General features: G+C 50.1%; 1 protein-coding gene across 1 annotated transcript; it reads left to right on the top strand.

The window, feature by feature from the left end:
• The first annotated feature begins 359 nt into the window (after positions 1 to 359).
• Positions 360 to 13194, top strand: CHGA (chromogranin A). Its single transcript, XM_014884447.2, has 8 exons — positions 360 to 621; positions 1103 to 1149; positions 4829 to 4922; positions 5343 to 5411; positions 6968 to 7066; positions 8679 to 9173; positions 9619 to 10091; positions 12652 to 13194. The coding sequence occupies exons 1-8, from the start codon at positions 576 to 578 to the stop codon at positions 12733 to 12735; spliced, it is 1407 nt and encodes a 468-aa protein (XP_014739933.2). The 5' UTR covers positions 360 to 575; the 3' UTR covers positions 12736 to 13194.
• Positions 13195 to 14680: the final 1486 nt, after the last annotated feature.

The following is a 14680-nucleotide window of genomic DNA, read 5'->3' on the forward strand; positions in this document are numbered from 1 at the left end:
CACCACCTGTTCTAAACCTCTATGATCAGTGAATGACAAGGGGGCTCTGAGGGGGAAAAACCATCTACTGATGGCAATGGTGGCCGGGAAACATGAGGTGCCTCGCGTTTGGCTACAGGGGCATACAGAGAGGGCACATGTGAACAGGTGTTGCAGATCGCCAGTGCCGGATGAGGTGCTGGAAAAGCGGTATCCTGGAAACACACCTCACAGCCTTCCTGTGCCTGCAGAGTGTGAGATAACGGAGCAAGCAACCAGAGCCTGACACCTCTGCATGGGCAGCCGGGGAGGTCGGGGCTCCTCCGACACCCGGCGGGCGATGGAGGCTGATGGGAAGCCTGTGTGCGAGGGGAGGGGGCAGAGGAGGAGGTGGCTTCCTCCTGACGCCATTTCCGAGGGCTGAGATATATAAATGAGCCGGTTGCTGCAGTGCCCCATCTGGGATCTTCAGCCAGGGCACTGGCGTAGATACACACGCTCCGTGCTGGTCTGCCCCCAGCACCTCGCCTGGAGCTCCCACGCCACGACAGTCTCGCCCTCTGCCCCTTTCTCCCTGCCTCCATCCCGCCAGCACCATGAGCCGGCCAGAACTGCTCGCCGTCCTGCTCCTGGCCGTGCCGGGTAAGTGGGGCTGGGATGGGTCCGTGTCCCCCTGGGCTCCCCGGCAGTGCTGCCCCTCCTGCCCCGCTCCGCCCGCGCCTCCAGCACCGCGGACAGGGACGGCCCGGCCCCTTCAGCACCGCGGACAGCGGCCGCCGCAAGGTCACTGCCGAGCGCCGCCGGGCCCTGACAGCCGAGGCGCCTTCCCTTCCCTTCCCTTCCCTTCCCTTCCCTTCCCTTCCCTTCCCTTCCCTTCCCTTCCCTTCCCTTCCCTTCCCTTCCCTTCCCTTCCCTTCCCTTCCCTTCCCTTCCCTTCCCTTCCCTTCCCTTCCCGAGAGGGGCACAGTGCACACATCCAGCTGCTGCACCCAGGGACCACTTCCATCAGAGAGAGATTCCCCTTTTCTCCACTCCCATTTTAGCAGAATAACATTTCTCTACTTGTCTTCCAGATGAGATGAATAACAAGTTCTCTTTTCTCCCCCCTCTCCTTACCTTACAGCCGTCTCCCTTCCTGTGACAAATGACATGAATAAGGGCGACACTAAGGTAAGGATGAGCCTGTAGTGAAAGGGTCACATGAAAAGAAAGGTTGGGATATTTCATCTCCACGTAGGCAGTTGGTTTTGGGCCGCTCCCACTGAAATGTCCTGTAGAAAGTGCAAGGAATTTGCATTGATCTCTATAGCAGGATCATCTCTGCTCCCTTCCTGACAGAATTTACCCTTTGTGCATCCACTTCTGGGCAGCCAAGGAAGTCCCTCAGGATGTGACAGAGGGATCGGGCAAGCTGGTTTAGAGAGGAGATGGAGGCTGGGTATAACTCTCCTTTGTCCTCCTATTTTCAGCCTTTCAAAGCTCCCAGCAGGAGGTGACTCAAGGGAGAGTGGGGGGAGATGTGATTCAGGAACTGTGTGTGTTTGGGGGCGTATACATCTGAGTTTGTATGTGTGCTATTTAAACATGCATGCTCTGGAAAAATAGGCAACTGGTACTCTCAGCTTGCTAATCCATCCTCAGTTCCTGATCAGCCTGTCTGGATGGCTACGAGCAGTGCAGGACTTGGCTGACCTCTCCAGCCCTCCTTTACAGGCTTCTGTGCACATATCTGTGTCACACCCTCCAACATTTATAGCTTCACTTCACAAATGTGCACTCCCAATGGCATGTTGGCACCTAAATGCTTGGATGGGGGGGTTTGTTGATCTGTGTCAGACATGACTCCCTAACCACCCTTCCCCCTCTTTCATGTGAGCTGATCTCTTGGCTGGCCAAATTAAAATTTCTTTGGAAGCTCCTGTCCATAAGGAAACTCCAGGTTTTTTTCCATTTTACTTCTTGAACCATTTTGTGTTATGAAATCTCATAGCCACATAATGTTTTTCCCCAGGCAGCAGCAAGGGAGGGCACATTGATGCCAGTCTCAGCCACAGGCTCCATTGCAGGTTACCTGCAGGATGTGTGCCACGAGCAACGCCTCCCTGTGTCCTGTGAGACATGCCTGGGCCAGGAGAGCAGTTCCTTGTTAAGACTTTTAGCCTGCTTAGCCCCTGCTGGGACTGAGCCATGAGCTGTGAGACACTGGGTGCCTTCCTCAGGCTGTGTGCTGCTGGAAGGGACAGGCACAGGCACTTACCACTTCAACTTTCCATGCCAGAGTGGGCATCTGATGGGACAATTCGTTAATCATATGATCTTCCTTATGAGGTCTATTCCCCAATATATTCTATGTGTACAAAATGGCACTTCTGTGACAGATGGTGCAATTCCATGGAAACGTTTCCACCAAGACTGCCCCCTTCCCTGGGTATTACACTGACACAGGCTGTAGCTGAGAGCAAAATCAGCTTTCTTCTGAATTTGCTGAAATTGGAAGAAGCCATTAGGGCTTTCCTGACTACATCATCCTCTGAGACACAGCATTACAGGGAAGGAATTCCTGGTCTTATGGGACAGATTAGGCCAGGGATGTCATCACATGAATACAGCAAAGAGCACTGCAGCTCTTCCTACACACCATGCTCTGTGCCACCAGCATTTCTGGGTGGCTCAGAGCTATGTAATGAGCAGTCAGCACCTGCAGGCCTTTCCTAGACAGTTCATCAGACTTTCCTTACACCAAGGGCTTTCCATACGGAGCTGAATAAGACCAAAGCATTTACAATGTCTCTGGTGTTTGCCCATGCTTGTGCTTGAAGGACACTATTTCTCACTTACAATCATACATTTTAGGAGGGCATAGCTCAGCTCAAATATGGAGAAGTCTGTCCTTGTAAGGGCACAACCCTTTAGAGATTTCTGTGTAGGGACATTATGAGCTGCTCTTAAGGATCTAGTTACATGCTCATAGTTAGATGATAGCTATGGCAAAATTCCAGTCCGAGTTTTTGCACTGGATTAATTACATTCATTTGGAAAGGATCTCCTCCATTTCCTGAAGCAGGCTGTTGTTTCATGACCTTGTGAAGTCTCACTCTGCAAGACCTCCTCTAACAAAAAGACAAGGAGAGTGTTGTGGGATGACTCCACTCTTCATTTCATTACTTTACAAAGCTCCTCCACAGAGCTGAATGTATTTCTGTGGTGAGTGATACGTCTCTTTATGCTCAGACAAAGACCTTAGATCAGCTTAGAAGTCTTGAAAAAGCTTGAATGGAATATTTCATTGAATCAGAGTCTTACTTCTCATGCTGAGAAAGTCTTTACTTCTGAAGCTGCATCAAATACTGCTACAATAAGTGGGTCTAGAGGTTCAGAAACATGAGAGGGAAATATCAGAATCTGGTGTTTTTTTCTATTTAGAGTGACTCAAAGTCATCTCAAATCAGTTTAAATGGATTGCTTGTGATATAGAATGATACCAGGGAAATTCTCCTGCTTTCTTTATTTTTTTAATCTTTCCGGAACCTTTTTTCATCCATTAGGCAATTCCCTCAAACTATGTAAGGCATAGAGTTCAGCATTTTATGGCTGTGATCTGCAAAAGCAGAATTCTCTCCTTACACAGGGTGAGAATTTGCCCATTCCAGTTGTCCAGTGAATATATCCAACTGCTTGAATGAACAGCATTTTGGATGACTGGGGACTGCTGACTTGTGCTTAATTTCTACTGCAGCCACAGTGCTCTGCTCTCTTGAGAATGGTACATTGTGAGGGAGGTCAGGGCTCTCAGGGCTGCCTGCTGAAATCATCGGGAGAAAGAGGTGCAGTGAATAAATGTTTTGCCTCCAAGGCATAACTCGTATTCTTTTTTTCAATTTAGCCTCTCTTTTTTTCCAGAGGCAATTGTGAGCCTTGCATTTTTCCTAGATTGCTTTATAAATAATCATCCTTTTGAACTAAGCAGCCTGATTCCTACACTACTAATCAGCACCAGACTGTAGTGAATGCTTCTGTCCTGGGTGATCATTTGGGTTTACATGACCACACACTAGGGTTCCCAGTAGTGTGTCTTGGCATGGCAAGATGCCTGCAATCTCAGTGCAGGTGACAAATCAGACAAATAACACTCCTGGCTACTGAAAAGGGTGGGCTCAGAGTTCATCCTGTCTGAGAAGCTGTGTCAGAACTTCTCTGCTTTCAGATGACCTGCCATCATGTAGAGCTCTTCCAGTCTGTAATAGATGGCTTGAACACTCAAAGCACAAGGTCAAATACTTGTCCAGAGTATCTTGTCCTTTCTAGGGTTTGAGAGCAGTATTTCTCATCTGAAGTAGTTTGCCTTACCTCACCTTCCATACCTGGCTTCAATCTAACTATGATGTCCTTCCCAGGGTTTGAAGAGCTCTTAAGATTTCAAGGTCATATATTGAACAGCTATGACCACTTTTTTCTCTCTACAACCTCCCACTGAGGCCTTTTATGAGATGTAGGTTGAGACATATTGACTTAAAAAAGGATGATTTTCTGTGTATATATTCAGATACCCTTTACTGTCCAGATGTGCTCAGATTCTGGGATTGTCTGAAGCTGTGCAATCCTCAGCTGAATTGTGTGTCATGTGGAAGAAGCTCTTTCCATTGTCACATGTAATTTGCTCACTTCTCAGTTGCAGGAGGTACCTTCTGTTCCTGCGTTAGGAAAAACAAGAACCAAACATTCAGTTCTGGCTTGACCAGAAAAGCAAGAAAAACCGTGCCATCATCTGCTGTACTTTAGCCTTGGTGACAAGTAAGAACAAAAGACAAAAAACCCCAGTTCTTTAATTTGTATTTTTGTCTCTTTCTAGGTGATGAAGTGCATTGTAGAGGTCATCTCTGATACTTTATCTAAGCCAAACCCCCTGCCGATCAGTGAGGAATGCCTAGAAACTCTCCGAGGAGGTACTGCCTCAGACTTAATGCCGGGTATCAGCAAAAGCAAATCTGCAAGTAGGGGCTGGTCCTGCCCTGACCAACTGAGCCCTGGCCTCTGGACCCCTGTCAAGGGGTCCCTGACACGTTCACCTTTCTCTTCCAATGGGCTGTACTGGGCCCCAGGAGCAGGGATGGAGCCACTGCTTGTCCCAGGCCATGCCTCGTGCTAGCACTCTGGCCACGGAGGTGCTGGGTGACATCAAACTGCCTGGTTTCCATAGGACCTTCCTGTTGTCTTAATCACATGGTTAAGAGATGTGAGAGCAAAGCAGGCCAAGGGGAAGAAAAGAGCAAATGAAGGAGTGGCATTTGGAGGTCTATTTGATTTCCTGGGGTTGGGGGAGGTTTGTTTTGACTATTTTCTGTACTAAGTCTCCCCTGTTGCAGATGAACGAATTATTTCTATCCTTCGCCACCAAAACTTATTGAAGGAACTTCAGGAAATTGCTGCTCAAGGTACAGTGCCACTATAGGTTTTTGGAAATGTAACTATAGGGAAGATTGTTTTCTCCTGTTGTAGTTCCTTATACAGTTTTACTGCTTGTTTTGTTTTCTGTTTGTTTTTATATTTTATATTAATTCAAGATCATATAAATATGCCCGAGGAAATGTAGTTCCAAGATTTTCAGCAGAGTTTGTGTGAGTGGGGACAGGAATTTTGTTTATAGTAACTCCAATATGTATCTGATAATTTCAATAGCTATCAATGTAACTTGGTGGTGGTGTAGAGTCTAGACATTTTGAGGTGGGAGAACTCTAAAAGGAAACATTGTAATTTAATTTAACAAATAATCACCAGCTCCCAAACTAGAATGAAAGTCAAGAAAATCTCCGTGTAGCTGGAGTCCAACACTAAACCCAGATGTGGCAGCAGGGAAGCCCCACTGTTTAGTAAGACTTGCACTCTTTTAGTCACTACCCAAATGGTGGAGGGGCCAGTGACCTCAGATGGACTCCATGGATGCTCTGGTGATCCAGACATGCTCTCTTCAGTAAGCTGGGACGTGGGTGCCCAGGCACACCAGGGATTTGGGGAAGAGCACTCAGAGATCTGACAGGCTATGCCACTCAGCATGGACTCCACAAGAAGGGACTAGTTTCATGGAGGTGCACCTTGCTCCACTCATTCCTCAGCCTGAGCCCATCACACCACTTAGTCCCCAGGTAATATGAGACCCAATCTATAGGTCACAGAGAGTAGGGGTGGAACAGTCTTGAAGACCAAGGGAAAAGCAAAGGTGTTAATCTTGGTGTCCTCTGCAGCTGCTACTGCTCAGGCTGGAGATCCCACACCACTTAGTTCTGGGCTAGAGAGGACTGGGCTGACAGCACTAGCTCTTGCCCTTGCATTAAGGCATAGAAGCAGGGCATGAGCTGGGTTAGAAAGGGCTTGTTTGGCTTGCAGATCCCATTGCTGGTTGAGAGGACAGCTGCAGCCTGACCTCCAGCTCATGCTGCCTTCAGACACCTCTCTCCTGGGTGTAGTATTTTTCTAGCAGGCTCCATAGTCCCAGAGCTAAGGCATGTGGCCTTGGAGCCCCACACTACCCCTGCAGTGGGAACGAGTGCCACTTCTTCCTCCTAGCACCCAAGGGAGAGGCGTCCCTTAGCCAGGCTGGAGGATACAGGAGCTCTCAGTGCTCGCCTCAACAGAGGTGCGTAGGCAGAATCTGGCAGGAGGCAATTTTCATCCTTCAGTACTCTGGTGATGAAGTCTTTTGTTGCCCTCAGTGTGCTGCAGTTCAGCACCTCTTATTCCCCAGCTCTCCACCAATATTGGTTTTCCTGGCAACCCTGCATCTCTATTTAGAGACCATTTTCTTTCCTGAAGATGATGTTTTTGATTGTGGTTTTGTTACTGCAGTTGATCCACATACCCTCCAATCTGACTCCTCCCAGGTAGATTTCTCCACTGTAGCAAATATAAAGGGAGCAGAACTATTTTCCTACCTCTACTTTCTGAAACACAGAAGGGACTGTTGCCTTTCCCTACTTTTTGCTACTTGACACAGGTGCCAACGAGAGAACTCAGCAGCAGAAGAAAAGCAGTGGCTTTGAAGATGAACTTTCTGAAGTCCTTGAAAGTCAGAACGACAAGAACAATCAGAGAGGTCAGTGTCAGCCTCCACCCCCGGGAAATCCAGGTCAGGCTGTAAACAAAGATCTTCTTTCAAACAGCCTTGATATGTCCATCTGCTTCTCTTTTAGGCATCTTTTTTGATGCTGCTGCTGACACACACAAGCAACCTGGTGGTTGCTTTGTTCTTATTTACCAGCTCAAACAACATGTAGTTTCTGAGCTACAGTAACTGGTCAAGTTACTAATGTGATAATGACTTTTCCACCCTGCTGCTGACACTTTCACTCACTTACAACTCTTAAAATGAGTCACAGCCAGGGAAACCCCTGCACTGAAAGAGTCAATGATAAAGGCAAAGGGGATCTGGGCTTTTGCCTGTCACCCTTGTTTTCAGGAATCTAAAATACTAAGTAATGAGTCTCTGAAGGGAAAACTGAAACACACACAGCACATACACCCACACACCCACACAAAACACCTGTATCTTGGAAAGATCACCTTCAGCTGGGATTTCCCTTGCCAGTGTTTCTCTGGCCTTACTACAGACAGGCAGTTTAGCAGAAAGGAGGAGTTGGCCTCTTCCCTTTCCCTTGTCAGGAAGACACAATGCCAATGTGGGGTGATGTGACTCCTTGTCCAGCAGCAGCTGGGCACCCACAGAGGGTCTCAAGCACCTCTGGAGCACATGGCCTGCCCACAGCAGCACAGCACTTCTGTGACGCCAGTCCAAAGCTGCTTAGAGCAATAAGGAGTGACGCCCCTAGGGGATGCTGATGCTGCAGCCAGCACCACCAAAATCCAACAGGTAGGATGGTGGCACTGCATCTCCCTACTGCCAGGACACACCTGAAAGTCTTGCAGAGTTTCAGAGGAAGATGAAGATGTAATGTGGCACATGGGCCATCCAGACCACTGACAGTCCGATGACACCAGCACAGTGTCACTGGTGCCACTAGCCTTGCATGACCAGCTCACTGCATCCCCTCATCCTGGCACACTCTCCAGCACTCCTTGGGGCTGCACTTTCCTTTCCATATCTCTCTAGCATATAAGCTCCCATATTTTCTTTGCAAAGTGTTTTCTCTGGCTAATAGTGTTAAAAGAGGCCAGTCTCCCCTGAGCAAGAGCAAATACTCAGCCCACATTAAGCTCCTGCTGCGTAGTTCATTTGCAGAAGCAGAGACACCCCTCCTCCCTCCAGCACCCTGTGAACAGGGCTGGCTGCCTCTTCAGCCTGGTGGGAGAAATAAGGATGTGATGTGAGTGCAGCACTCAGAGCAGAGAGAGCTGTGCAAGTGCCATATTACGCTCCTAAATAATTTCATTTTACATGCAGTCTGGTTTCATGCAGGGTGAGTTCGTGGCTGGCATCTCAAGAGATGGTGATGAGGACTGTGCTGCAGCAAAACACTTCAGCATATGTTTAACTTCAGCCTTGCAAGTCTCTCCAGGAGCACAGGCACCAGAGAGAACACTGCCTTGCTTGAATACAAACATATGATGAAGTGACTTGCAAAAGGATCTATGGACTGGTTAAGCAGATTGCTGAGCAGGGCTCAAGCTCCCTAAGAAATGCTTGGCCTTTGCTGGTTGTGAAATGAGCTCTCAGCAGAGGTGTTTCTTCTTGTTTCCCCCCTCTGTAGATGCAACAGGGGAGAGTGCTGAAGAGGAGCAACCCACAGGGTCCCTGGCACCACAGAAGCCCCAGCAAAGTGAAGACTCAAGAGAGGAGGGAAAAAACAGCCTGGAGGAGAGGGAAACCAGGCCATGGGATACCAACCCTGTTGAAAAAGAGGATCGGGAGGAAGCTGAGAGCAATGACATCAGGGATACAGAGGATACCCATCGAAACAAAGTTTTGGACAACCACATTGGCAAAAATTTCAGTGAGGATGAGCAGCAGCAGCAAGAGGATGAAGAGGAGGAGCCCAGAGGCTCCAGGGACAGCCTGGAACTTGAGGATGAGGGAGAAGAGCCATCCAGACAGGGCCAGGAGCACAGCAAGGAGGTAGCAGGGGAACGTGTGGAGCGGGAGGATGATGGAGATGAAGCTGCAGAGGAGGACCCTACTGAAGCAGAGAGGTCACTTGATTTGGCTGAGGAGGATGAGAAGGCTGAGGAGATGCAGGGAGGTGACAGTACGTATCCCAGACTGCATTGATGCCTTCCTGGGGTGAGCTGAGAGCACTCAGACACATTGGGTAGAGGCTTCAAAGCCAAGAAGTTGAGGCAGGTGCTTCCTGGGTCTACAGAAATACACTGGCCAGCAGCCACCCAGACCCCACCACAAACATCTGACACGCAGGCCCATGCACAGCAGGTAACACAGGCCCTGCATCTGCCTCACTGCTCAGCTGTCATAGCTCCTGGGGACAACTTCCCTGAACTTCCTACAGGGGTTTTGACTGCTGCCTTCAAGCCCCATTACTGACATGGCAACACGAGAGTGGGTATTTCCAGAATCTTGGGAAAGCAGGCCTAAGCCAAGAAATACATGTGGCATCACCACTGAAGGCTCAGTTCAAAGGTGGACCTTAAACAGGTTAACAGTTGTGCTCACTGCTTTGTTTAATGCTCTTTCAGATAACGATGATGAGCTGGGATTTGGAAAAGATGTGCGGAGCTCTGAAGAGGAGGAGGAAGAGGAGGAGGAAGAGCAACCCCGGGCACTGAGAGGAGGAAGGCATCGCCTGGAGGATGAGGAGATGCAGGGAGAAGAGGACACCTTTCAGCCCAGGGATGCCAAAAGTGATGAGATGGAGGAGGAGTCCTCCAGGGAGTGGGAAGACACCAAGAGGTGGAACAAAATGGATGAGCTGGCCAAGCAGCTGACATCAAAGAAGCGCATGGAGGAAAATGATAGTGAGGAAGACCCAGACAGGTCCATGAAAAAGACATTCAGGTCCCGCAAGTATGCCTTCAGTAGCCCAGAGGAAGATGTGAGAAGGTCATGGAAGCGTCACTCGAAGGAGGACAGCAGTGAAGGAGGCTTTCCACTTGCTCCCATGCCTGAAGAAAAGAAGGATGAGGAAGGCAGCGCTAACAGGAGAACAGAGGTTGGTGTACACAGGCTTAAGAATAAATCCCACCCAGTTATCCAAACTTCACTTGGAGATGTGGATGGCATACTGGCATTAGTGTAGCCAGCAGTGGTCCTCTGTGACACTAAGTTGATGCTTAGTGAACTTCTAGTCATTCAGCCTCGGGTATTATTGAAGTTTCCACCTAGCTGTGCCCTTGGTTTTTATCCATGTTTTAGTGACTAGCACAAAAGCACTCCCTGCCCCCCCAGAGTTATGACTCCAGTGACAGGACTTCTGCACTGGCCTGTGCTGGACATTGTGACCAGAGCTATAACTGGAGGCTAGAGGTGGTCCTTGTGTCCCAAAGCCCTTCCAAGTCAAAAGGAATGCTTTCCCTGTCTCAGGGATGGAATGAGTAAAGTCAGACCTCCTACAGAGGTAAGTCAGGGGTACAGCTGTGGTGAGAGACCTGAAGCATTGGAATGGAAATGGTTGACAGATAAAGAAATTAATCTGAGCCAGGCTTCCAAAGTCAGAGATCTGCTTCCCTGATACCTTGTGCGATGCTAGGTAAGAGCTCAGTACATCTCCAGCAGCCAGGAACTGCTGGTGGGTTCACCTTTGTGCTGAGGCCCAGCTCCAGGCAGGGTGAATTTGGGATAATGCAGGGGACTGGGCAGTGAGGCTGGGCTTGCCTTTGTGGGCTTGGGATAGGCTATGATCAGGTGCCTGGGAACAGGCTGGGCCAGCAGGTGAATGAAGCCAGTCAGTTCTCTTGGCTCCAAAACACACCCCCTTGACTCAGCCATGCACCAAACTATTGGCCAAAAATTGCCCTTTAGCATCCCCCCATGAGAGCATCTCCAGTTGTGCTGTTCAAAGCAAAGCCAACTGTCTCAGCTGGAAGCAGGAATGCAGTGGGGTGGGCTGCCCCATCTGCTTCCCACCACTGTCTGCTCACATCCCACATCTGGCCCCCTGGGAGGCTGCTCCCTGCCTGCCCCTGTGAGGGGTTTTGGGGTGTACCTTGTCTGCAAGGTGGCAGACTGAGTCTCTAAATGGAGATTGGAAAAGAGGTTTCTGAGGCTGCAAAACTGCTGTGTTTACAGATGCAATAAGACTTTTTTGTTTGCTTGGCTTTTTAAACTAGGTCAGGGCCTCTGGGAGTCAGTGAGAAAGGCTGGGCCCACAGCAGTGAGGGAAGGAACAGGCTCTGGCTGCTCTCCTGTCCCCTCTCTTCATTTTTGGGCCATGGGGCTGTGTGGATTGCCCAGTGAGGCCAGCATGGGTACAGACATGGGCTGAGAATGTTCCCTGCACTTTCCAGGGCTCAGCATGTGGGGCCAGGCAGATGCAAGCCAGAGCACACAGGCAATGGTTTGGGTCTAAGCAAGCTCTCTCTGGGTGCTGTAGAAGATTTCAGAACATATTTTTCTCCCTTTCTGGGGGCTCTAGTTGCAGCCCAAGTTCTCCTCCAGCAAGGTGAGTCTCAGCTAGCTGCTCCCTGACCCACTTTAAACAAAATGGAACAGCTGCTTGGGCACCCTGGGTGCTTGTAGGCACCCTGAGTGGCTGGCACCCTACTGTAGCCAGAGCTTTCCCAGGGACTGAGCCAAGGGCCCAGTGGAGGGGCAGGGTGACTTTTTTCCTTGTTCAGGAAGAGGAAAAAAATTCCTTATTTTTACATACTTACTTTCCTTTTCTCACACCAGCCACATGCAGTGCAGTGGCTCAGTGTCACCCTGTGGTTGGCAGCTGCTGAAGGCAGCAGCAAGGCTTTGCTCCTCCTGACAAAGGAGAGGGGCCGTCACCTCGGCTCTGTCGACAGGAAAAGGTACAGCACCAAGTTTGCTCACACAGCCTGCTGCTGCTGTGCTGAGTGCATGGTCTGCAGAGAGCCCAGGTGACCACACCTGTGGTCACAGGCAGGGCTGTGGCTGGCAGTGAGGCAGGGCCAGCTGGATATGATCTGAGTTTGGGCAAAGCCACGCAGCCAGGCATCTGAGTACCTGCATTAACTAAAGCAGCTACAGGTGAGAGCATAGATACAGGAGAGCATAGATACACAATAGCTAGTATAGAAAGACCACCAAGTCATGGGCAGCTTGAGCCTTTGAACTGATGGCTTCCTCAGTCACTATTTTCCCAGAAAAAGTGTCTTCTTCTAGCGGAGGTGCAAGCAATGACCCGGGGCAGGGTGGGAAGAGGGGGCACCGCTGTCCAGTGCATGGGCAGGGCACATGCTGCACTTTCCGCAGGTGGCAGCAGCGGTGCCCACCCTGGATTGACGGCTCTGTCCCAGTGCTGGCACCCGGTGCTGCTCGGCAGAGCCTGCCCCGGCCCCCGCGCCCTCCAGCCCCGTGTTCTGGGGGCACACACTGCCTGGCAGGGGACAGGGGAAGGACGGAAGCTGCATGTTTTGTCCCCATCACTAGCAGCAGTAATTAAACATTAGGGCAGAATTAATCAGTGTCCGTCCAGAGGGACGAATACAGGCTGAAGGGATGGGGCAGGCAGGCAAGGCTCTCAGTAGCTCTGGGGGGCGAGGGCTGCCCACCTGTGGCCACTGACACGTCCTGGGATTTTGTTGCAGGACCAGGAGCTGGAGAGCCTGGCTGCCATCGAGGCGGAGCTGGAGCGCGTCGCCCACAAGCTGCACGAGCTGAGGCGAGGCTGAGGGCCCAGCGCTCCCCGTGCCGGCGAAAGCAGCGCCGCCACCTCCACCCTCCGCCGCGCGTCCATTTCCCGATCTAACAGCAATTAAGCCGAGCAGAAGCACCGTGCCTAGGACCCGACCTCGCTAGCGCCCAGGCCTGCCTCCCTCGCCATAGTGTTGTGCCCATCGCCGCTGCCTCACCTCACGCTCCCCTCTCCACACGGATGCCCACACGCCCGGCAGGGCGCCCGTGGGTGCGAAGTGCAACCTACATGTGTATTTTCTGTCTGGGTGGGTTTTTCTCCCTCTTTTTTTTAAAAGACAGGACAGCTTTCTAGAAAGTTCTTTCACCGGTAGTTTCACTGGGTAAAAAACTGCAATAACTTGTTATCTTTTGATTAAAAGCTGAGAACTCTGACTGTAATATATTCTATATAAAAAATTTATCTAAGGAAAAATAAAATTGCAGTGGGTTCCTTCCTTTGTTTTGGCAGCTTCAGTGTGGGTTGTCAGCACGCTGCAGGGCCTGAAGGGTCCTGCAAAGAGGGTGGAACAGAGGGGTCCTCCCTCCCTTCCTTCCTCCCTCCCTTCCTTCCTTCCTTTCGTCCTTCCTTCCTTTCGTCCTTCCTTCCTTCCTGGCCCTGGCATGGAGGACATTTCCCTGTGCTCCCGAGCACAGTGGGGCTCTCCCTGCCCACGCAGGGGCCGCTGGTGCCGCACTGCTCAGCCCCAGCACTGGCTGTCCTGGGTGCTCCAGTGAGACTTGGGTCACACCTGGTGAACATACATCTCTCCCATCCCTTGCAGCCCACAGAAGAGCTGAGATGCTCATGGAACCCCTGCCAGGCTTTGAACTCGACTTATTTTTTTTTCTGCACAAAACCTCAGTGCTGTTGGCCTGTGGCGTGCATTACAGAGGAGTGGGTGTGCGGGGTTCCCTGGTGCAGGAGGTGCGTGGTGCCCAGAGCTGTACCTCACCCACGGGATGAGCTTCCCCAGGGAGGGCCAGGAGCCAGAGTGGGCACTGCCCTCAGCCCCAGCCCTGGGCAGACACTCAAAGGGAAGAGGGGGTGTTGAGGACAAGGCATGGCCCCAAAGCTGCCCTGGCACAGGGGAAAGTGCACTGGAGCAAGTTGTGAGTCTATCAACTCTGTCCTGAGGAGATCACACTCTCTTGAACTTCAGGGAAACATGGAAGAACCAAAGTGAAACTAAAGGTGTTGCACAGAAACAGTACTAAAATGTAAATTAGGGAGTTATTCCACCTAAGAAACAACATTTCACATATTGATCTTCACCTAAATTTTAAATTGAATACTGTATTTTTAATCTGAATATTATTGTACTTATAGCTGGAACAGCTTCCCCAGGGAAGTAGTCAGCACCAAGCCTGACAGAGTTCAAGAAGCATTTGGACAATGCTCTCAGGCACGTAGTGTGATTCTTGGGGTGTCTTGTGCAGGGCCAGGGGTTGGACTTGATGAACCTGATGGGTCCCTTCCAATTCAACATACTCTATGATTTAGTTTCTCCCTTCTTTTTTTTTGTGACAGACTCTTTGCCAGTAGCAGCATGCATACAACTCCTTGCAAACTCAGGCCTATGTGTCACAATAAATTCACAGAAACCCTCAGACTTCTACCACACCTCTACCAAAAGAAACAAAAAATCCCCACTTAACAAAAACCAACCCCAAACCCAAGATACCAAATAACCCCCACAGAAATGCAGCCACGTCCAAAGGAGTTAGATAAGCTTTTTCTCAAAGGATGGCAGCAGCAGCAGACAGAAATAGTCCATACCTGACGCAAAATCAACAAGAGGAAAAATAATGTTACTTGATGGAGCTACTATAAATACTGTCTTAACTGGATATTCAAGTAATCACAAATATTTGGGACTCAAGGACTTTCTTCAGATGGAAAGATGGTGTTTTCAAGGCCTGAGTGTGGGGCTGCAAACAACT

The sequence above is a fragment of the Sturnus vulgaris genome, chromosome 6, assembly GCF_052056855.1.
Source record: "Sturnus vulgaris isolate bStuVul1 chromosome 6, bStuVul1.hap1, whole genome shotgun sequence".
Classification (NCBI taxonomy): domain Eukaryota; kingdom Metazoa; phylum Chordata; class Aves; order Passeriformes; family Sturnidae; genus Sturnus; species Sturnus vulgaris.

Excerpts from the sequence above, each read along its gene's own strand:
- CHGA (XM_014884447.2), top strand. The coding sequence starts at position 576 with ATGAGCCGGCCAGAACTGCTCGCCGTCCTGCTCCTGGCCGTGCCGG. Across the intron at positions 4,923-5,342 it reads CCTAGAAACTCTCCGAGGAG|ATGAACGAATTATTTCTATC; the intron begins GTACTGCCTCAG and ends CCCCTGTTGCAG. Across the intron at positions 7,067-8,678 it reads CGACAAGAACAATCAGAGAG|ATGCAACAGGGGAGAGTGCT; the intron begins GTCAGTGTCAGC and ends CCCCCTCTGTAG.